At 48.9% G+C, this 22,727-nt stretch overlaps 3 protein-coding genes across 3 annotated transcripts; 1 reads left to right on the top strand and 2 right to left on the bottom strand.

The window, feature by feature from the left end:
• Nucleotides 1-3,877: 3,877 nt before the first annotated feature.
• Nucleotides 3,878-10,401, bottom strand: AtWU_01387 (putative tRNA-splicing endonuclease; the record flags this gene model as incomplete). Its single annotated transcript, XM_035496501.1, has 4 exons — nucleotides 3,878-3,982; nucleotides 4,044-4,139; nucleotides 4,191-10,317; nucleotides 10,379-10,401. The coding sequence occupies 4 exons, from the start codon at nucleotides 10,399-10,401 to the stop codon at nucleotides 3,878-3,880; spliced, it is 6,351 nt and encodes a 2,116-aa protein (XP_035352394.1).
• Nucleotides 10,402-11,573: 1,172 nt separating this feature from the next.
• Nucleotides 11,574-16,283, bottom strand: AtWU_01388 (phospholipid-translocating P-type ATPase domain-containing protein; the record flags this gene model as incomplete). The annotated part of the gene is made up of 4 exons (XM_035496502.1): nucleotides 11,574-12,477; nucleotides 12,525-12,754; nucleotides 12,807-15,743; nucleotides 15,804-16,283. 4 exons carry the CDS (start codon nucleotides 16,281-16,283, stop codon nucleotides 11,574-11,576), a joined length of 4,551 nt encoding a protein of 1,516 aa, XP_035352395.1.
• Nucleotides 16,284-19,788: 3,505 nt separating this feature from the next.
• Nucleotides 19,789-22,150, top strand: AtWU_01389 (uncharacterized protein; the record flags this gene model as incomplete). The annotated part of the gene is made up of 7 exons (XM_035496503.1): nucleotides 19,789-20,680; nucleotides 20,736-20,837; nucleotides 20,887-20,939; nucleotides 20,997-21,126; nucleotides 21,179-21,257; nucleotides 21,309-21,462; nucleotides 21,512-22,150. 7 exons carry the CDS (start codon nucleotides 19,789-19,791, stop codon nucleotides 22,148-22,150), a joined length of 2,049 nt encoding a protein of 682 aa, XP_035352396.1.
• Nucleotides 22,151-22,727: the final 577 nt, after the last annotated feature.

The following is a 22,727-nucleotide window of genomic DNA, read 5'->3' on the forward strand; positions in this document are numbered from 1 at the left end:
TAGCCCGAGTCACTAGCCTCGAGAGGAGCTGCTTTAGTTGCGTTTAGCTACTTTAGCTCGGTAGTTCAGTTGGATAGATACTTGATAGATACTTGAATAGCCAGCCAGTTAGTTTGGGGATTTTCTGTTGGTCCAGCTGCATGGAACCGGGGCTGCATTGAGTCAGGACAAGCTGATCCCTGTCAGACCAACAAATTGAATCGTTCATTCTCTTCTTGGGATTTACTTAGTACGTAGGTAGTAGTGGAGTCACTGGGATTTGCTGTCGGACTGGGCGTGAAGAGGAGAGAGAGCGAGAAAGCAACAGAGAGAGAGCCAATCTAGCGGGCTGTCGGATCGGCATTCAGCTTCCAGTCTCGTGTGACGTTGAAACTTGTCGCCGACTCCTATCTTCAGCGGTTGCCAACCAGTTTATTCCTGCGAACCGTTACAAGTAAGGGATATGTGATGGGGATTGGCGGAGGGGGGAAGAGGATGAGGAGGAGGAGGATGAGGAGGATGAGAGGGGGGGGGGGGAGGAGAGAAGGCCCTAGCTCAAGCTCACTCTCACTCTCACTCGCTCACACACACACACACACTCACTCATTCTCTCTTTCACTTCTCCACCTCCTCCTTGGGGGGCAAAGAGGGGAGGGGGGTGGAGTGAGAAGGAGTAGCAGGAGAAGGAGGTCCTTGTCCCGAAAGGCAGTTAACGGTTGGCGAGAACAATCCCGAGGAAGCAAAGAGGGATGGGAATGTGAGGTATCATCTGTGGATCATCGGCAACCGTAAGGCATGGACCAAATTTAGGGAGTCAAATGGAAGAAGAAATGTGACAGATGCACAGACAAGATTAGCCAAAGAAGTGGGGATTGGCAAGTCAAAAAAAAAAAAAAAAAAAAAGTTGATGCCGAACAAAGCAAACAACACGCTACGAGAGTGGTTTAGTTCTCTTCATTAGTTCACTTTTAGCACATATTCAAACTACACTAAGTAGTCGACTGTAGATTAGTTAGTAGTAGTGATTCCACACCTAAACGATCGATCAATCAATCCATCTATCTATCTATTCTGTTCTCTCTATCTACTTTCCTTGTATGTGTCCATCCCGTTTCTAAACTAAAAAACTTCTCGGGATCTATACTAAGTAGTATAGAACCCCGTAGTTAATTAGAAAGGGTTACACATCACATCGGAAACATGGCTTGGAATGGGTATTCTGGATCCTCTCCCAATTTCCCTTCCTCACCCCCTCAAACTAATGATAGAAATAAAATAAAACAAAATAAAAGGAAATATTCATCAGTCTCCACCAACGCTCTTGCGATCATCACTTCCTCCATCATCGATCAACCTTCACATTTCCTCAGATTATACGAACAAGTTCGCGTAGGACAACATGAACGCCCTTGCCGGTCAATCCCAGCAATTTGGGTCGATCATTACGAGGGAAATGCCCACCCCGGAGAGATTCCTGAGATTGCTTATTAGTACCGTCGGGCAGTGAGGCACCACTGATCAATAAATCGAAAGTAACGGTGTAAATCACCACCACAAAACTGAACCTTCTCGACTTCTCCCCTTCCCGTCCAGAAATAACAATGGTAGGTAGGTAGGTCGGTAGGTAGGTAGGTAACTATACCTAGCGAGATAACTACTAGACTAGCTAGCTAGCTGGCTAACTGGCTAGCTCGGGGAATCAATCAATGGAAAAGCAATCAATCGACAATCGATCAATCAATGTCTTCCGGGCTTCACTACTACCACTACCACTACCACTACTTAGTAGTACTTACTATCCACGCAAGTAACCAAAGTAACTAACCAATTGGGACAGGGAATGGAAGTTTAAAAGTAGTTATTTTTCTTTCTTAAACCAACTTCCCGATGAATGAAATAGTGTTCACGACTATCGACGGCATAGACGAGCTGCCAAACAAAGAATTTGAGAGCCGCCGGGGCCGGAATAAGCACCACCAAGTTCTGTATGTATGTATGTACTTAGGTTTTCTTTCCATCCGGTGACCCTGGCATCTTCCACCCCCCGCCCCTATAATCTCTCTCTGTCTCTTTCTTTCCTTCTCTTCCTCTCCTTTCCAGCCAAACAAAGTGGGCCGCGCAGCGAATGGTTCGTGTTCAGGGACGGCATGTTTGCTTTCTGTGCTCCACATCCCATCCTTTTTCACCCTATGCCCCGACTAGCAGTACATGTAGATGCAGACGCAGACAGAGCTAGTGTGTTGTGGGGGGAGAAGAAAAACGAAGAGAACATGAAGATTTGGAGAAAGGAAGAACTTCAGGAAAAGCAAAACCGGCAGATGGGAAAGAAAGAAAGAAGACCGGACGCGGGAGAACGAACTGCATGAGGACCAAAGTGGAAAGAAAAGGGAACTGGAAGAGAAGATCCAAACTAGTGGCTCTCCCTTGCAGCAGATAGTTCATGCAAACGCTCGTCCTCCAGGAACCACTGGTCCTTCATTCGCGACCCTCACGATGACCTGCTGAACGACACCGTCCGTGTGTTGTCCGAAGAGAAAATTCTCCGATCGCACAGCCGCAAGGTGGGACACACCTGCATGCTGCTTGCTGCCTTTCCCATGTTGCATCTGCGTCCACTCTGGACACTACTCTCCCATCATGTCCTACTTACTCTACTAGGTCTAGTCGTAGGGGTAGTAGTAGTGGAGGATGGCGGGAGATGGCTACACGGTAAGCTACAGTTCTTAGAGAGCTGCATGTCGGTTCATCTCGCCAGGCGAGAGCCGATCTTGATGATGGCCCACCTGCTAGACAACTCACACGACCCCGGTCCTTCTCATCCCGTCCAAGCTCGGCTCTGACAGACGAGTTGACAGAATTGATCTACGGACAGACAGCTGAATATGCGACTGGTCCCCAGGTGCGTGCCGCGTCCCCGGGGATCTCTTCGGACCCGTCGTAAATGTCTACAAGATAGGGAAAGATTCAGAGTTGCAATCGCAACCGAAGGCTCCATCGGTCCAGTCGGCTTACGAGTGATCCGTCGTCATCGCCCTAGGGTGCCTTGGTGCTGGTCCGAGGGAGAGAACAAGAACCCCCCTGAAGACAGGGCATCGGATTAAATTCCAATCCATGTTCCACAATCTTCTACCCACAGCCATGCAAGATGGCTATCCCGAAGATGACAATATAGGAGCAGAAGGATGATGGTCGGGTTTTCTCCGATCAGCCTGATCGTCGTCAAGGGCACCTGCAACTGTTGCCTGTCAGCTCACATTGATACGTGCTCCTACCCTTGACAAGCAAATAGTCCATGCCCATCACTGGGCATAGGCCTCCCGCCAAAGACCAACGTCAACATCGACCTCATCTATCCTGAAAGGGGGTAAGAAGCAGAAATGAAAATGCCAAAGCCGGGGGCCATTCACGTCTAAGGGTATGTTTGGACAAGCACACTCTGTCAGCCTGTTCCCGCCATCGCTTGTCCTCTGCAGAAGGAAAATAAGACAAAGTAGAACAGAAATTCGACAAACCCCATGTCAAAACAAAAACGCCACTGAAACTCTGGCCTTCTTCGAGATATTCCAGAATTTCATATGCTCACGAGCCTTCATACCTTATCCCTAAGTAGGAAAAAGAAAAACATGGAAAAGTGTACATGATTGAAGCGCGACATCCAAGCAAGACGGGCCGAATGCATATACAGAATCAAACAGAATGGGGAAAAGACACTGAAAACCCGCCATGCTCGCTCATATGCATGCAAGTAAAGGACCAACATGTCATACTGTCGGTCATTAGTCCCATGGAGTGTGTGATAGGTCTCCCAAAAGAAAAAGTAAAGAAGAGAAGAGAAGAGAAGAGAAAAGAAAATATAGCGAGGATGAATATGCCAAACTGCCATGAGGCATCGCATTATCTATCTCCGCTTTGGCCTAATGAATGGATCGGCTTCCTTCTTTTTCCGCATCGGGGGAGGTCGAGCGCCATTCCCGGGTCTTGGTGGTCCAGAACGTGGGGGTGCCTACAGGCAAAATCAAATTAGCAAACAGTGTGTCATATGCTCATATGGAGACCAAGCATACGTTGGCGGGGCCCGCTCCTGGTTGAGGACCGTTGATAGCTTTGCCTTTGTCAAGAGGACCATACGCTGGGCCATCCCGAGATGGTCTTACCAATCCCTACAGAAGTGGTTAGTTGTTATCGCAAGCAAGTGTACAGGTTACTCTTACCTCTGTATTGGATGGTATGTTAGCATCAATCTTGCCACGTCGCGGACCCTTGGGAGCCTCGGGTGGAGGAGCATTTGCTTTATCAGTCCGCGGCCGCGAGGCCTTCGAAGCATTTGTCGGTGGCGAGTCGTTACGTTTCCTCTTTGCTGGGCCACTGTTATCATCACTCGGCGTAGCTTGGACAACAGGCACCTTGGGATCATGGCCTCCGAGTTGCCTTTGTCGTTGGCGCTCCGTTCTTTGCTTCTGGTTCTGTACGTGATAGGACTCCTCCCGCGCAATTTTGGATCTCTCATGTTTCGGTAGAGTCTTAGTGGATCGGCACTCGCGTGAGACATGTCCAAACTGTCCGCATTCCACACATCGCGGAGCAGTACAATGGAAGCGTGTGTGCCCAGTTTCCCCACATCTGTGGCAGGTACCCCTGGTTGCCTCTTTTGCGTCAATATTGTCGCAGTTATGTGTCATGTGAGCGAAACTTCCACAATATCCGCACGTGCGGGTCTCATCCAGGCCATTTCCGCCTCCAGACGGGCCATCGGGAGGCACCGGAGGAGTTTCTTGTTCAGAAACAGACACTGATGGGGAGTTACGCGCAGATGCTGACGAAGGTCGTGAGACAGGTGCAGCCGATGCAGCCCTCGACTGCACCACCGAAGCCTCAGTCTGTGCATCCAGCATGTCGACGTTCTGATACCCAGTGAACTGTGGCCGCTGGAGGATCTTGAGTACATCACCATCCGTATATAAGTTCCTTCGGCGTGCGTCTTTAATTAAACCGTTCCAAAACTCGCCTTGGACAAGCGCCTGGGAATTTCCCAGAACCCAAAGAGACGACTTGGCACGTGTGAGACCGACGTTCATACGACGGATGTCGGCCAAGAAACCTATGCCTTTATTGGAGGCTCGCACACAAGAAAAGATAATAACTTCGCTTTCTCTACCCTGGAAAGCATCCGTTGTGTTGAAGTCGATTTTGTTGAAGATCTCGTTGCCATATCTGGCAGCGAACTGTGTCTTGAGTTCTCTCAGTTGGCCCTTATATGGCGTAATGATACCGATCTTCCGATCGAAATTGAAGGCACGGAAATCTGTCACCAAGCGTTCATACAGCTGCATAGCCACCCTAAGTTCTGCTATGTTGATCAACGAGTGTCCCTTTGCAGCACTCTGGTGAAGGCCTTGCACGTCGAAAAATCGGTAAGGGCTGAGAAGTTCACTTTGATGCCAAGGCCGAACGCGAAGTTGAGCCATATTAGGGCCATCTTGTAGTCGGCCATCGTAGAACGCAGAACTAGGGAAAGCACTAATTTCTGGATGCATACGGTATTGGATATCCAGCAAGTGCACATCCTTCGGGTGGTTGGCTTGCATCCTGACGAACAGACTTTGCTCGTATTGGAACTTCGAAGCGACCTTTGACAAGACAGTTGGCGGTAATTGCTTGGGATCACCGACGAGAATACATTTAGAACAACCGTACTTCAACGGAATCAACGCACTCAATTCAATCGACTGTGCCGCTTCATCAATAACAACGGTTTCGAATTCGATGCTGAGGTTTTGGAACATTTCGTGGCCACTTCCGCTCAGCGTCGCACATATAACATGAGCGCCATCGATGATCTCCTGCTGGATGCGTCGCCTATTTAGTTCAGCGTCTCGGGCTGCCGAGTGGTTCTTATCTCTGGCGCTATCGATCTCCTGACTCAGTTGTGTCTTTTTCTTCTTTAGCAGGTCAAATTCTCGCTCCAACTCCGCGGGAACGGGCAACCCTTGTGCTCGGCACTGATCCATCCGAGCCCGAGTCTCCTTGAAAGCGGTATCTGCAGCTTTGTGCTCCATGTAGATTTTCTGTAGATCTCGCTCCCCTGGATCTTTGCGTGCTGTCTGGTTTAACCTAGCGTTGACCAATTCATCTAGGGTGACGTCAAGTACATTGGTGTTGATAGCATCGCTTCTTCCTAAGCGGATAACAGAGAGCTTCTCCTGACGACCATGTATAGTCTTCACTCCCTCCTTGAATCTCATGACCAACTCGTCAACAGCGGCATTACTGGGAGCGCAAACCAAGAGCTTCTTCGATGTAGTCGTCCTTCCACCAGCGGGCTTGGCATTTCCCATGGGCCGTGAAATAGCAACACCTTGGTTACCAAGGACATTACTCAATAAGGCACCCACGAGTGCCACAATTGTCTTGGTCTTTCCAGATCCTGGGGGTCCCTGAATTAGAGTGAAAGCATCATTATCAAGCGCAGACTTGATTGCTTTGGCTTGTGCAGAATTGACTGTATAATTCTCTGCAATGGGCTTCAGACTGGCATCCGAGTAATTCAGGATCGGTGACGGCTTCGCTCTTACAATCTCTTCACAGAGGTCATAATACTGCAAAGCCATGAGTGCACCATATTCACGTTCCAGTGGGGTTAGGGACGTAATCTTTGCGCCCCAGATTATGGCTCCCGGACCAAGAGAATTGATGAAAGGATTACCGGGGTTGACTCTATAGGAAATCTCGACCATTCCCTTCTTTCTGTTGATACCAGAGACCCTGGCTAAGCAATGAGGAGCCGATGAATCGCCGGTCGGTGAGCTTGCTTTCGACAGCAGGACAATGTCGGCTTCACCAAGCCCAAAGTCCTTGGCCTCCATAGCTGGTATAGCCGTACTGACTTCGACGAACGAATCCACAGACAACCGCGTGGCAACTTTCACTTCAAAAGGCTTAAATGTACCCTCTTCCTTTGAGGACTGGAATCCTTGCCATGCCTCCAGTATAAGGAGCGGCTCGAATGTTCTTTGATACTCAACAGGGTCTCTGAAAGCGTTAGAAACTAGGCTGTAGTCCGTACGTCCGGAGTTTGGCGGAAGATCGCCATTCGCGAAGAAGTCCCAGGCAAGTATTGTGCGGTGCAAAGAGGAGAGATCGGGGGCGAGTCGTGCACGCATATCTTTTGCAGACCGCACTTGTTTGATCTTCTTGACTGGCCCTTGTTGCTTCAATGACATCCGCTTGCTTTCCTCGTATGCCTTAACCGCATCAGGCTTCCTGGCTTTGGCCCCAAAAAGCTCTTTATCAATCTCATCTTCGCTTTCTGATTCCGATTCCGATCCAGATGAGACCATCATACTCTCAGCAGGGGTGTGGTCCTTGCCCTTGACTCCAATTCCAGCAAGCCCAGAGCCCTGTTCAGCGGTTTGCTCAGCCACACCTAGCGCGGGAAGGCCCTTCTTTAGGCGCGCTAGCTCAGCCATATCACGCTTCTTCTTGGCTTCTCGTTCTCTTTCACGCTTCTCACGGAACGCTTGGACAGTCACGGCCGGTCTTAATGGCGCTGGGGATGGTTTGGGGATTGCTGGAAGGGCCTTGGCAGCTCTTTCTGCCTTTTTCTTGGCTTCTGTAGCTACCCTTTCCTTATTAAGCTCGACAGACCTCGACAGCTGAAGCAAGACATCATCTGGGACGTTATCATCATAGTCGTCAGCGGACCTAGACGGGCTTGGGGTGGCTGAAAGCTCGGCTGGTTTAGCGAAAGCCGTGATTGTGCTCTGCTTCTTGAGGCTGGCGGTGGAAGCAGTAACAACAGGCTTCTTGTAGTAGGCTTCAAGAGCTCGTACAAGCTCCGCCTTTTCGCGCAGTGTCAATATAGTCTTAATGGAACCATTTACTGCCACGCCCTCGATAAAGCTCAATGCATCCTGTTTCACGGTGGTCACGCTTAGTTCCCCTAAGCGTCGCAGAATCTTAGACACAAGCCCAACCAAGGTTGTCGCTAAGTATTCATCTTTCAGTCGAAGCCATTTGACCATTGCACTCATCGTTGTGGTTGCAGACTTGAGGAAGTTCTCACGAGCAGAATTCTCTTGATTTGGATCTGCGTCCACGACAGCGCTCAAGAAGACACCATACTGCCCGAAAAGAAGATCTGCAAATTGGATGGTATCTCGACAAAACTCTAACATCACAGCCTTGTCGTTTCCTCTTAAGTGCCATGTCTCCGTCTCGTCGAAAATTGTTGTCAAAGCTTGCCAGAGATACTCCCAGAGTTTCTGCAGTGACAATACTTCCCTGCGGTCAGCGAGCTTCCGTGTTCTGAGCATGCCAGTTTGACTATCGCAGAGGATATCAACAATGTCCGTCCCCGTGTGTAACATCCTCGGGGCAGAGGCAAAGGTCTTCATGTTCGAGATCCGTCGGAAAGACCAACTCAGCCCATACATGGTCGTGATGAAGAAGGATTGCAGAAGATGGGAAATTGCATCCCGCCGAGCAGACTGACCGCTAACATTCTTGATGAGATCCACAGCAGCCTGGTAAGTGTTCAAATCCGCCGCGAAAAGAGCAGAAATCAGAGCACTACTAGTATCTTGACTCTTGAAAAGTTCATCAAGATGCTCGGGCCTGAAGTCTGCAAGGCGCTCTATGATTTGGCAGGAGAGATGAGTGAGATGCCCATAGATAACATTGAAATGTGTCTTCTCCGGGCTAGATTCTCCTTTCGTGGGAAACTTCTCGAGACCGACCAGCGGCAAAATCCCAAGCAATGCGGACGTTGACAGGGCCAGATTATCCTCATGCAAATGTTTGACGACTGCATCCCATATCGTGGCGGAATATGTACTCACGCCATGTTGAAGTGTATTATGTCGGAGGATGACTTCATAATCACTCTTGAGCGATTGGCACTCGAGAGCAAGCGTGTTGCGAATGACATCCATACAGAGAGAGGCTATTTCTCGCTGACGACCCTGCTCAACCGCAAACTGAGGAGGCTTCAGGATGGTTTCAATGTTGGCGCTTACGACGCCCAGGGTCTCTGACAACACAATACGCTCCACAGATCCCCTTGACGACTCATGGTCGGTGAAACTGCGAAGTGTATGGAGCAATATCGCTAGTCCAGTATGAAAACAATGGTACCGGGCGAGATTCGGGAATCGCACATCTTGCAATCGGTCGAGAAGCTGGTAGACAAGGGATCTGCAGGCCGAAGGTTGATGAGCACCTTTCAGTGACGACATGAATGGACTAATCCATGACAACATGTCCTTCATTGCAGATTTCTCGTACGGCTCACCCTCAGTAGCTTGCATCAAGAAAGCATCCAACTGAGGGTTATAGAAGACCAGCTCAATTAAAGCCTGAGGCGATATTGTTTGCATTGCATCCCAGAAATCACCCGGTGCCTTTTCCAGGAATATCTGTATGGTGTTCAGGAGGAAGCGTAATCCAGGAGATTGGATACCAAGGTGGTCCACGGAGAGGCGACAGGGATCAATTTCCAGCGCCCGTAAATGATGGGTAATCTGGTCCTTGTCCAATCTTCTTACGACAAGCTGCATACCACGCCACAGCCGTTGGATTACAGCTAACTGCGTCGGCTGCTGGGAAGCCGTCCTTAGCGCATCAAGAAGCCCTTCTTTGACTGCCCAGTCGAATTCCATTGTCGTCGGGGGACGGGCGTAACGCATCCAAGAATGGATGGCCCAGAAGCTGCGGTTTTGGTTGGGGTCAAAAAGAAATCGAGTGACGGCGGGGATGTAGTCAGACACTTTCAGACTGCGTTTCGTCTGTATTAACTTGAACGGTACATCAAAGTACTCCTGCAGAAGGCTGTCATTACGGAGCATAGCGTCACAACTCAAAGTCTCAAATATTGAGAGTAGAGAAGCTCGATCCAGCACATGGAGCCCGATCTCTTGGGGCGGGACTTCTTTAAGCTTTGCTGTTGCCGTTGTGAGATTTCTTGTAATACGCTTGATGTCCCATTCGTCAAGCAATCGAGAAAACTTGTCAATATCCTCATCATCATAACTTTCCTTGAGATGTTCCATGAGCCATATCTTTCCCGTATAGTATTGCTTGATGCAGAGGTCGCACTTCTCAAGTGAGTCGTCCAATTTTCTCCATATCCACGTCTGTACTTCCTCCACCCCCTCTTGATTATACGCCAATATCCTCATGCATGACAAGAACTTCTCCTTGCGGCTGTTGGCCTCCGACACCAAATCCGCAACAGACTTCCCAGTTTCATCCACTTGGTTCACATCATCGTATCGCGCATGGTCGTCGTCGTGTTTTCGGGGGCAGAGAATATGAATACTATCGGGGAGCGATTGTAGCTCTCTGTTGAAAAGAGTTGTTACGCGTCAGTAGAAAGCAATACTAATATGAGGTCTATACCCACCCAATAATATCCATGAATTCCATGGCTGTGTCTTCGGTGTTTGGACTATGTCAGGGAAACAGCGCATTCCTCCAGAAACAGGCCGAGATCGAGCTTTCTCTAGCGACAAGGTAAAGAAAGAAGCATCCCACTGTAGCCTACTATATAATCATGGCTACCCGTTGCAACTGAGCACCTGAGGGGGAATTAGAGAGTTGGAATGTGCTCAGCACAAACCGGCGATGAAGTGTGTATAGAGCTGGAGGTGATGGTAATCACCGGAATGAAAGGTCAAATCTGGTCCACGCCGTGAGTCAAGAATTGCACCCCCCGAGTCAGCTAGGGAAAAAGAAGAAGCGAGGAAAGGGAATCAGATTCGCAAAGAGAGAAAGTCGATTTGGAGAAGTGAATGAAGGACGGAGTAAACCGGCGCGGTACTTGCAGTCGTCGTGATTGGAGGATATCAAAGGCGGTGAAGCCGGGTGGTCAGCCACTTTACGCGCCTTGACGCGCCTCGAGGCAAGATTCGCCTTCCGCTTCTTTACCCAAATGGGAAGGTACAGACCAGTTCCAGGAGTGGTGGTGAATCTACACATATTTACCAAATTCAAGGTGGATACAACGGAGTCTTACGGAAGTGATACCCGCATCAGCAGTACTCATTGAGCTCTTCAGTAGAATACATAAGTCCCATAACCTCCACCCCGCATATGATTCGTTTCCACGTGCCGGCCCCGAAGTACTAGTACCAATTCAAGAGAAACATATGCGGAGATGCTTGAAATCGATTGAACAGAAGGAATAAAGGAGAAAGGTTCGTTGAGTGAATGCGCATTTGGTAGAAAAGCTTTGTACAGGAATTAGAAGGAAAGGGTTTGTGTGAAGACTTTCAGGCCTCTTGTCAATGCATAGGGCCTTTAGTGGAGGTAGAACGAAAGAACTGGGGGTGACCCCAGGCGCTGATGAAAGCAATGCAAAAAAGTTATAACAAGAGATAAAAACACACTTGCGCCGGACCTCCAACCGATTCTGAACCGAACGCCTTCTATCGGGGAATATGGGAATTTGCTCGTCAAACAGAAATGGGTAACAGATTGATTGCATGGACAGAAATGGAGACAGGGTTTTCGTCAAGGGAAACATTGAAAGAAGAGCGTTTGAGAATGAGAGGCGCGGAAGATATCGAGCTATATACGCTGCAAGATAAGAGACGGGGTTATATGGCGTGGAACGGAGGGTCGTGAGCACCATGAAGAGGGCTATGCGGTTCTTGGGCACCAGCAAAAGATGACTCTCTTGTCAGCTCTCCTGCTGAATAATCGTGAGTCACTCCGAAGCCATGTTGTACTCTCTCGAATGAATGTCGTGTTCGTTCAGATGATTGATGAATATAATCAACTGGCTGTGGATGAGGAAGTCGAGTCGTGTCAAGGCTTGACGCATAATTTGTCCCGTTGCTTCCGCGTGGCCGGTGAGTGTGAATAGTGGGAACGATGGAGGGAGAGTATATCTGCTGTTCATCCGAAAAGGGATCTTGTTTCAAGCTGGGTTGAATAGGCTTCACGAAGTCGGAAGATGTCGACGACTCATCACTAAAGGCGGTAGATCCTGCTGCTGCTGCTGCCGCTGCCGCCCTCGGAGGAACTGTTCCTTCATACTGGTCCAGGAACTTGAATTTACCCTGAGAGACCTGCTCACGAATGATATCCACGTCGAGAGGGAAGAAAACCTTTTGGAACGCTTTAACAGTGAAGCGCGGCAGGAGGCATATCGTGACCGTCAACAAAAGCACAACCCAATATGACAGGGCACTGTACACTTGGGCCCCTGCGTTGTAAAAGGTTGTTGATGCTTCCAATGAGGAGTAGATGCCGGTCCAAAGGAAGATAAGAAGGGAGCTGACGACATTAATTAAGACCGTTAACCAATCCCAGCGGTAGCAGTTCATCAAGATGTAGGTGTTGCTGGCAATAACAGCACTGGATCCCACGAGGACACCCATTCGCGTCCGGTCACTGACGTCCTTGCCATTAGAGTGCACAAAAGTTGACGGGCTGTACAAAAGATAGGGCATGAAGAAGCAAATGATGGACTGATAAAAGCCATCGAGCATATAAAGCCTATTATCATTAGTGATTGTCTTACTAAATAGCAGATCATGCCATACCAGAACTTGAGTTGTGACCATTCCTTCTGCTCAATGCCTCTCATGTACAACTGGGGGACGGCTAATGAGACCTTGTCGTCAACATCTTGATCAAATATGCCCATCAGGATAACGGGCAATGACGTGAAGGCGACATTGACTAGAACAATGTATGTGTAGTCGAAAAGGTACGAGCCGTCGAAATTATTGAAGAATGAGTACCAAAACAGAGCAATCGTCCAAACCAGATTCTAGGAGTGGGTTAGCTCGCTGTAGGTGGGGGCTTAGTGCAGGATACTGTACCTTATAGAAAAAGTTTGCAGTTGTTTCTGCCATACGTCGGTAGGAATACCTTCCATGGACCAGAACAAGGCGCTGCAAAAATCGAAACTGGCCGATGGCGTAGTCAGAGGACATGGCTGCCTGGCCACCTTCTTCACCAAGTATACCAACACCGATATCAGCCTCCTGAATCATGGCGACATCATTGGCGCCATCACCAATCGAAAGAGCCATAATGTTGAGACCATTCTTGACCAGCCGCACGACAGCCGCCTTCTGAGCAGGACTGACGCGACAGCATAAAACTGATTTACACTGCTTGCATAGTAGGAGAAACCTCTGCTTCAGCTCATCGCCGAGCATCAACTTGAGCGTATCACCGTCAATGACCACGGCATGTGTTGGCGGTGGTGGCCTATGATCGTGACGAGCGGCAAGAAGTTCTGCATCTGAACCAATCAGTCCGAATCGCTGCAGCTGGTTGTCCAGTTCCTGTGATGCGCGCTCTAGCTGATCTCCAGGAACGTTGAACACTATCAGCTCCATATCATTGCTGAGAAGGTTGCATGAGTAGCCAATGTTGATCGCAGTCTCGACCTTGTCGCCAGTGAGAACCCATAGCTTGATGCCTGCATCTGCTAGCAACGAAATGGTGTCCGGAACCCCATCTTGCAATCTGTCCTCAATCGCTGTACCACCTATAAGCATGAGGTTTTGCTCTATCTCGCTTGCTACCTGCTCGAGCTTCTCTTCGCGGTCAGTAAGCGCAGCAGCAGCCGAATCATGTTCCTTGCTCCACGCTCGGTATTCATCTTCGCTGAGATCTCGATATGCGATACACAAAGTTCGCAGACCTTCGTTTGCAAATATCTCCAAGTGCTCTGCAGTTGTCTTTCGAAGCTCCTGCTGCTTGCCTGGGGCCAGACGCGAATAGATGATACTATCCGCACCCTTACAGAAGAGCCGTATACTACCATCAGGCATGCGGAGGATTGCGCTCATTCGTTTTCTCGTTGAGTTGAATTCCAAGGTATTGAGAACCGTATATGTCCTCTCCTCGCCGAGGACGTTGACAATAAGATCATCGTTTGATCGGCCAAGAAGAGTAAAGCCACAGTCTCTTGCTGTGCTGACAAGAGCAGCCTCATCTGGGGATTGCGCTTGGAACTCGATTTGCGGGGGATCTCCAGGAGTATGCTCGGTAATGACAGTATGGCACACCGCAAGGGCTAGCATGAAGTGCTCTGTTGCTTTCCGTTGCTCCTCACCAGCTTGGCCGCCCAAGTCCGCCACGTAGCTTGGCGCTATGAAAGTCAAGTTTTCCTCACGCATATAAGGGTTGTCATACATTTTGCGAAGCATGTCAACCATCATGACTGTGTCGGCAGCCAGCTTTTCGCGGGCTCTCGCGGCTACAGCATCAGCGTCGCCTCCTTCTCGTCGAACAATGCCAATCTGCGCTTCCGTGAATGCTTCGCCATATGAAACTCCATTGATGGTACACTTTTTGAAATCCATGACATTCTGAGTCAGCGTTCCAGTCTTGTCTGAGAAGATGTATTCGATTTGACCGACGTCATCGGAAATATTCCAAGACTTGGGTACACATGACATTCCCAGCTTGTCATAATACATAAACACATCACTGTGAATAAACACAGCTTGAATGGTTCGGACAATTTCGAGTGAAATATATAGCGAAATAGGCACCAAGTTTTGGAATAAGATGACTGCGACCCAGAAGGTAATGAGACCGGTAACAGCAGGTGTACTTCCGTATGACCCAAAATCGAAGTAGTCAAGCGATGCATCAGGATCACCCCAAGCGATCCCGTTGCCAATGCCACAGATAAGGCACATGATGAATAGAATGACGAAGTTATATATGACATTCCAATTAAGATCCTTGGCGAGCCGAGGCTTTTTGGAAGGAGTTTCACCGGAGTTCAGCATGACCTTGGTTTCTTCTCCGGTAAAGATAACGACTCCGAGGGCCCATTCTGTATTGCGAAGGAAGCAACCGCGGAGGAGCACGTTGTTGATTGTTATCGGCTCAACCATCTCCTTTCGAGGGGTGTCTGGGTAGGTTGGATCGCGCTGTTCCCAGCGCAAAGCACCATTGTAGGCATACAGGTTCGGATGAGGAGCCTCGCTATCAATCACGAACTCGCATTTTTCACAATCTCTAGCATGTCGAACCTGACGCCCACAATTTAAAGCTTGCCTGACCTTCAGGTTCGTTTCACCATCCAAACTCTTCGTTTCCACGTAGCACGCGCCATCCGGGTCGGAAGTCGAGAGCAGAACAACATCGGCGGGAATCTGATCCCCATTGTACAAACGAACAAAGTCTCCAACTTGGATATTTTTCCAAAAGTCACGCTTGAAACGAGCATTATTCAGCGTCTGCTTTGACATATCCACTATACTGCCGCCTTTCGGTGGATGAGCAGCAGGAGTTGGAGTAGCCAAGCTATCCCGAGCCAATTTGTCGGGGTGCAAATATTGGTCATGATTGCCAACTGGAAGTGGCCAGTCCGGGCGTGCCTCTGGTGCTGGTGTGGAAACGGGAGTCATCTGGATAGCGTCGTCCTCGTCTTGCTGGGAAGACATTGAAGCCCTTGGCGATACGGTCGTCATAAATGTCAACCGCCGGTTGTCTTTGACTTGTTGCTGAGAGTTCTTATTCTTCTGGACAAGGCCCTTCATCGCCCTGTAGGTCTGGACCGTCGCCCTAGTACACGCTTTTTTGAACTGGCGCCAGAGAGAAACATTATCCTCGGTCGAATTCACGTTGGTCCAGTCTATTAAGCGGTATACGGGAGAGTTGTTCAGTTCGTTGTCCAGAACTGTACGCCGAAAGTCTTCGATGGCATCTTTGATCGAGGTAAGCACAACAATGACGATAAGAGGCACGGTGTTAAGGGCGGGATCAGAGACGCCGAAGATCGAGAAAAACTAGAGCTTTCAATGAGCTTTTCCGGTACTCTGCACTATATCTCAAGGATAGGGTCATACACTCAGAATAATGATGAAGAGGAAATAGATATTTGCAATGTTCTGGAACTGGAACCAAATGTTTTTCGGAACGAAAGACAAAGCAGTATATTTTGCGGTCCGGATCTTGTTTCTAGGATACGCTGCCATGGGACGGCCGTCTTCGTCCCTTTCACTCTCCGGTATAGGGATATTGAAGTAAATGCGTCTGTTGCTAGACCCCGTAGGGCTTTCCGTGCTTGTAGTTGTTTGTTGAGAAGTAGGTGATTTCATCGACGTAGGGGAATTGGCTGTACTTGTTTTCGGCATCTCCTCCTTCGCATCTAGGTTCTTCTTATGCAAGCGATCCACTATAGAGACGCGCTTCCGGGTGCCGCCTGCGCCGGCTCTGCGTTGTGTTGCCCATCGTTGGCGCTTTGTCGGTTTCGAAACGTTGCTGCTAACCTCCCGGATGTCGTTACCACTGTCATTGAACTCTGCGCCCAAGTCGATTGAAGCCATTTAGGCTACTGTCAGCCCTATCAAGGGCATAAAATGAGCGATGTGCTGATTGAACCGTTGAAAGGATAGCATCCGCAGCGACGAGCTGGACTCCGGCAGCGCAGCCAGCTCGCGAGATCGACTTGTTATTTCCGTCGCGGGTTTGTTTGGAGTGCAGTAGGAAATCGAAGGCCGTATGTACAGGGACTGGTGGGTAAGCAGGTTCGCAATTTATGCTGATAGGCGCTTAAGTAGGTCAAATGTGAACGAGAAGGAATGAAGCGTCAAATTAACACCAAGGGACGCCCAAACACAAGGCAGTCAGGAAGGTGAAACGAGCGGAGGGGGAAAAGATCGAGGGTTACTGAGGATTATGCATTCGTGTGCCATTAACGAAAGAATGTCGAGGGCAAAGCAAACGAGAAGAAAGAAACCAAGAAACTCATGCAAAAAAGGAACCGGTCCTCCAGAGGCAAGAGTAAGAAAGAGGCTTAAGGACAGCGTCAGTTTCTTGGAGAGCCAGCCCAGCCGACAATCCCTCCTGGAGGGCCCCGGGGGGAGCAGACGGACGGCTGTGTAATACAGGCACAATACGGGGAGTGCCAAAAGGCGTAACTTTCCAGTGTTTGTCAGCTCCGTATGGTAAACATGCCCTCCCCGACTTTGTAAATTTTCAATTGTAACCGGGCAGATGGGTCGGTCTCCAATCAGATGGACTTTGGGTTCATGTTTCATCTACATGGAAACTACTAAGCAACTCCTGGATATGATCCATGAAGTGATTACTAGGCCTATGGGGGGTTTTGCCGTTTACCTATGGATGCTGTAAGTCCTGTGCCGGGCCCCCGTCAGGTACCTGCCTCACCCCTGCTATGGAGTACAATCGAGCACAACAACAGAACAACAATCGCCACTATAATCTCCTGTGTACCAATTATGATGCCTGGAGACAATGGTCATTTTCCCTATCATGATTGTTCTTCTCAATGGTCATCTGAATATTCTCTACTGTGTACTGATTTCCACTACAGCCTACTTCATGGTGTGTGGAATCTCCGACCGGGTTTACCAGCCTCGCCCTAGACTGCGCATGGGTACATTCGAGGACGCTGATCAGAATGGAGCCCTTTCGGCGTTGGTCTTCTTACTACTTTGTGTGTATCCCAGGCCCCTCTTCGACGGGATTATCGGAATTCCGTGAATTTGGTCGGCTTTCATCAAACTGCGCGAACGATGTCTTGATTTATTATTTATAGACACCGTGTCTCCGGTTTGCCCTTCTTCATCTACTCAGTTCTTCACTTGCACACCAATCGGATGTCATGGCAAGTAATGGCACCTCCAGTCGCACTCCTTAACTTGAAGCTGATCTCCCGCCATCCCAGCGATGAGACATTCTAATTACTCCCCGAAGGGAGGAATTGGACTGCCAGGATGTAACATGCATGGATAGGCAAGACAACAGCGTATAGATATGTTCAGGCCGGACCACTCAACGACCCTTCATGGAACGGAAGCTGTCGCGTTAGATGGTAGGCTTCCCCTTCCTCCCGTACTCCGTACCTTGGGGGCGCTTGGGAGTCTGGGTCGGGATACGGAGCCTGAAACAGGCTAACAGCCGTCCGGGACGGCACATGCTGATGGCATCCATGGATAGGTCCACCTACGGAGCGCGGAGATTCGGAGGTACCACAGAAATCCGTGCTAACTGCATATATTGAGCCAACGGTCCTCCTAGTCTTGCATTGTAGAATTGCACATGGACTGTGCAGGGTCTACTAGCACCAGTGCGCTTCAGGATCCCGGATATAAAAGCATCCGTCTCCAATACATTCAAGTCTATTGTTCCCCAGGCACGGGTACCTGACATTCTCGTTCCCCTTTTGCCCAGTCATGCTTCATGCATATTCTACTCCTTTTCCAGTCTTGGCTGCTTCTGTTAGTGGGGAGACCAGTCTTCCTGATGCGGTTTGGCGCGGTCCCATACCTATTGCGCGTAGTTCATACTAACCTTTACTGTTTATGGGGGCTAGAAGAAGATCACTCTGTGACTGTTTCAGTAGCCAGATCCTATAACCGGTCATCTAACAATGAGCGTGGAGGTATGTTTAGCCATATGAGCATGAAACGCTTATTTTCTTTTTATTGCGGTGGACATTTAAAAGATGTGTCCTTCAGTTTTATGTTCCAAAATTATACGCCCATTTGCATTACCACAAACAAATCTCGATGTCCACCCTGGGCGGGAGGCTGAGTAGGCAGTCCCGTTACGTACCCCCAAAGCTCGGCTAATTTACCATGATTCTCCCAATTTTTAAATACCTCACGAACTTGCGATTTCGCGTTACAGTCTCTACCCTTAGCCGTGGGGGGCCGCAATATTCCCATCGACAAATGACTGTGCTTTGAGCATATTTTTCCATTTATATAGAAGCGGATCTCGAAAATGTATGCCTACAAAATGTTTCATTTGGCGATTTTACCTACCCCTTTGCCAATTTCGATCCCGGCGGCTTCCAAACAAGACCGGCCGCAGCCTGCAGCTGCATCCACATCCGCATGGCACAACCGGGAGAAAGGAAAAGGCTAATTCAGTAATCAAGGAGGCCAACTATCCAAGCCCTGCCATGTACGGAGTACTTCACTCTGGTGGGCATCTCCCAGCCCCCAAAGCAGAGATATGACAGATTGGCGTCAGATGGTCAGATCAACCGTGAACCGGTGTGGGGACTACAAAGTACTTTAGAGATAGATCTGCACCACTTTTCCACCCCTGGACCGCGCCCAAATACGATCCTGCGAAAGAAAAAAAAAATTCTTTTCTGTCTGCTGTGAGTAGTGATGTACAGACTATTGGCAGGTTGAGCCAGCCGTGTAACTATCGAAGGCTACTAGGAAGCCAGCAGAGCCTTGTAAAAGAGCTGTACCCTTTTTGGCCCCAGTGAGTCGCAGGTAGTGAACATAGTTAGCTTGGGGTCTAAACAGCAAGAATCACAAGGAGGTCGACAGTTAAGCAGACTTTCAGGGAGACTTCCACAGAGCAAAGAGTAAGTAATGTAGGGCACGCGAGAATACAGTGTTCGGTTCACTAGAAAGGATCGAGGATCGATGGAATGGAATCAAGGACGCATAATCATCGGAGTATTGGACTACCCCTACATTAACGGTCATGGCGCATGGAGAAGCTGACGCACCACTGGTGAATCGGCGCGGTACATCACAATCTGGAAGAAAAATAGATCGAATTAGCAGTGACAGAGAACAACTGTCTTTGGCAAATCGGCTAAACTACTACCAGCAGCACTACTGACTGCCCAGGTATTCAAAATCAATAGTCGATACCAGTCCATTTCCTGTAGCCGTTTTGGGAAATGAATAGACAATGCTGACTCATGGTCATGTGACCACGCGCACTGTGGCACGCGCCCAGCGTGTCTAACAGAGGCTAAGTGCGGAGATCTACCGAACAAAGCATGCGGGTCATACTCTGCAGCTATAATAAATCCCCATCACCAAAGTGTCCGGCATGCGACGCATTACCAGTTTCTTTAATCGTCCGGCTTTTGCAGCAGTGAACCCAGGCGCTCAGACCAGTGACCGCGGCAATGATCTCGATCAGCCATCTCACTCGTCCCCGCAATCTCGCCATTCAAATGGCCCCTCTTCTTCTTCAGCGGAGCCAGACGCCCAGCTGGAACTGTCTTTGTCCCAGTCCATAAAGGATGGCGAGAATGAAACTTTGCCTCATCACAGCTTCCTCAGCACAGAATCTGCAGCTAAGGATCCATCCCCAGGAACAAGTTTCAACTCATCTCAACGTGTTATGAAGAACGGGAAAGAGGTTGTTATCAGCTCCGATGGCGAGGATACAGATTCATTAAGCTCGTTCGAGTCTCCAGAAGATCTTCTTGCGAGATTTGTTAAGCCTCCTGGTTTTGTAAGCAAGGATGATAGAGAGAATGATACGTCTAATTCAGGAATGACCTTGCGCAACGGCAGCGTGAACAGCGCAAAGCCAGAGAAACGGTCTCGCGTTCCAGTTAAGGTCCCAAAGTACAGCAATACGCTAGACTCGCTTGTTGTCCAGGCAGTTGATGATAATGAAACTGAGGCTGGTATTGCAAAGTTGAAAGCTGCTCTTGAGAAGGAAGATTTGCGAAAGAACGGAAAGCAGGATGATGTGAAACACAATACACATTTACCGGCCACACAGTTAAATGAGGATACCCTCGCATCGGCTCTGGGTGATCAAGACGATGAAATGGGACTACGACGGCTTCTAGATGCTGTTCGAAGAACAGAGGCTCTTGACCTAGACAAATCATGGCACTTTTTTGACTATAAAAGCGAATTACCCCCAGCGGTTGACTTTCCCAAAGACTGCATAGATAAAGACGGTTATATGTTCCGACTACGAGGTCAGTGTACGGTACATGCTATTGATAGTAGACTCGTTACTGATTCGTTGGACAGAGAGGCTTTCAAGGGAGCGGGCACTCCATTCAGGCATTATCGATTTTGCTCTATCGCGGTCATATTTGCCGGACGAGGTTATCTCGTGGATTTTCAAAGCTGGTTCGTATGAGTTTTCCTCCGCCTATTCTCATCGCTTACCTTCCCTCAGTACCTTCAGAGACGCAAGACAGTATCAGGCAAGCGCTTTGTAGAGCTTTCAAAGTCAGTGGCTATGACAAGCTGGGATGAATCATGGCATAGTATGCTGATCTTGCTTAGAATGCGAACCCTGAGCGGGTCAAGTCTCTCATAAAACCGGCCGACATCGATCAAGTTTTTCAACAGTTGGGAGCAACCTCCCAAGCATTGGCGACTACTGAAAGGATTGTTCCTGATGCGCACATCAACAGTACGTCTTCGCATTAGCCTCGTCACAAGCATCCATTGACGGTCATGTGCAGAACACAATGTGAAGAACAACTCCCTACGAGAGGGAATGCTGGTCTCGGTCCTTGAGTTGCTCGGTGGAGCTGCAGATCTGTAAGTGTTAAATTATCTTGTTATACGCCTAGATGCTAATGTCTGTATTAGGCTTGCAGAAGATACTCGAGAGCGCGCACTGAATCTACTGTTCCGTCTCACTCTCGATGTCTCATTGACCAGCAATTTTCTGGTCTGTTCTGAACTAGAGAGGACCATCGTCACCATGCTAGAGAGTGCCCCTGACGATACAGCCGATGACATGGTATAGTCAAGTTTCTGTCAGGTTTTCCAAACCTCGCTAACACATCTAGGTGCATCGTGTTTGCACGACTGTATTCGACACTGTCAAAGATGCGATGTCACAGAGTCGCCTGATTAGGCATATACTTCCAACCTCAGACTGGCTCGCACTCATCCGGTGCCGCCTCGCAGTGTCCTTTCTGATGAATGATGCTTCACCACTGAGTGAGCCTCCCGAAAAGCTCATCAATTTGAAGCGTATAACCAGCATTCTCAATCAACAGCGGTTCGATGTGAAGTGGTACAAAGGGAAGGGGCAGCATGAGTACGATTACGGAGAACTTGGAGCTGTCGCCATTCTTCTTAACATTGCCATCGATTCTGGACGGTATAAAGTGGAATTCCCAGATAAAGAAGCGGAGAGGGCATTCAACGCTGACGTTGATGCTCTTTCTGATCGGCTCAAAATCATCTTCACTTCCATTGAGGACTCGGGTGCCTCCCACTTGAAACGGACGTTGGCCAAGGAAGCCATCGAGGCTCTACATTATCGAGTCGTATATTCCGTCAGGTCAAAGCCACGTCCCAGAAAGTCGATCCTCGGGGTTCCTGAGGAGCGAAGAGAGAACAAAGGCGTGTTCAAATCATTCTTCAAGCCTCCGAAAGGCAACGATGAGCTGCCATTGCGGCCACATGATACAACATCCTAAGATGTCGTTCACCGCCGAGATATAACACCTGCTTCTAATGGTAGTCTTTAACAGTATGCTCTCTCTTCAAGCAGAATGGATTACGCCGATCTTTCTTTATAACGATGGTTCGTTTTACATCATGCATTCAAGCGCCTTGATGTTGGCAATAGCGTGCACACTGGCTGGTCCGGGTGCTTGTTATAAATCTTCAATGATAAAAACAAAAGGTCGAGGGTGGTAGATGGCTAGACTCAGGGTTGGAGTCGACAGATGATGATATGTGGCGTCAGGCTTGATTGTTGTTCATTTGTTTTGTTCTTATTTTGTTCGGGATACCTTATTGATTAGTCCTGTGGAGCCTATCGCTATTGTCCTGGGAATCATTGTTGGGAATTTGTTGCGCGATATAGTTGAACCACATTGGGTTGCTCGTCATACTATAGATATAGTGAAACATGCACGAAAGTCTCGGGCTTCAACAACTCTGTGCTATGCAGCAATATATACATGGATCTACTATGTTACCCCTGCGGCGAAAACTAGGATCATGCGGTAGTACCATCTTTCCTCCGCGAAATGTTCGAAACATCCAAAG

The sequence above is a fragment of the Aspergillus tubingensis genome (genome assembly GCF_013340325.1).
Source record: "Aspergillus tubingensis WU-2223L DNA, scaffold_3, whole genome shotgun sequence".
NCBI classification, from domain to species: Eukaryota; Fungi; Ascomycota; class Eurotiomycetes; order Eurotiales; family Aspergillaceae; genus Aspergillus; species Aspergillus tubingensis.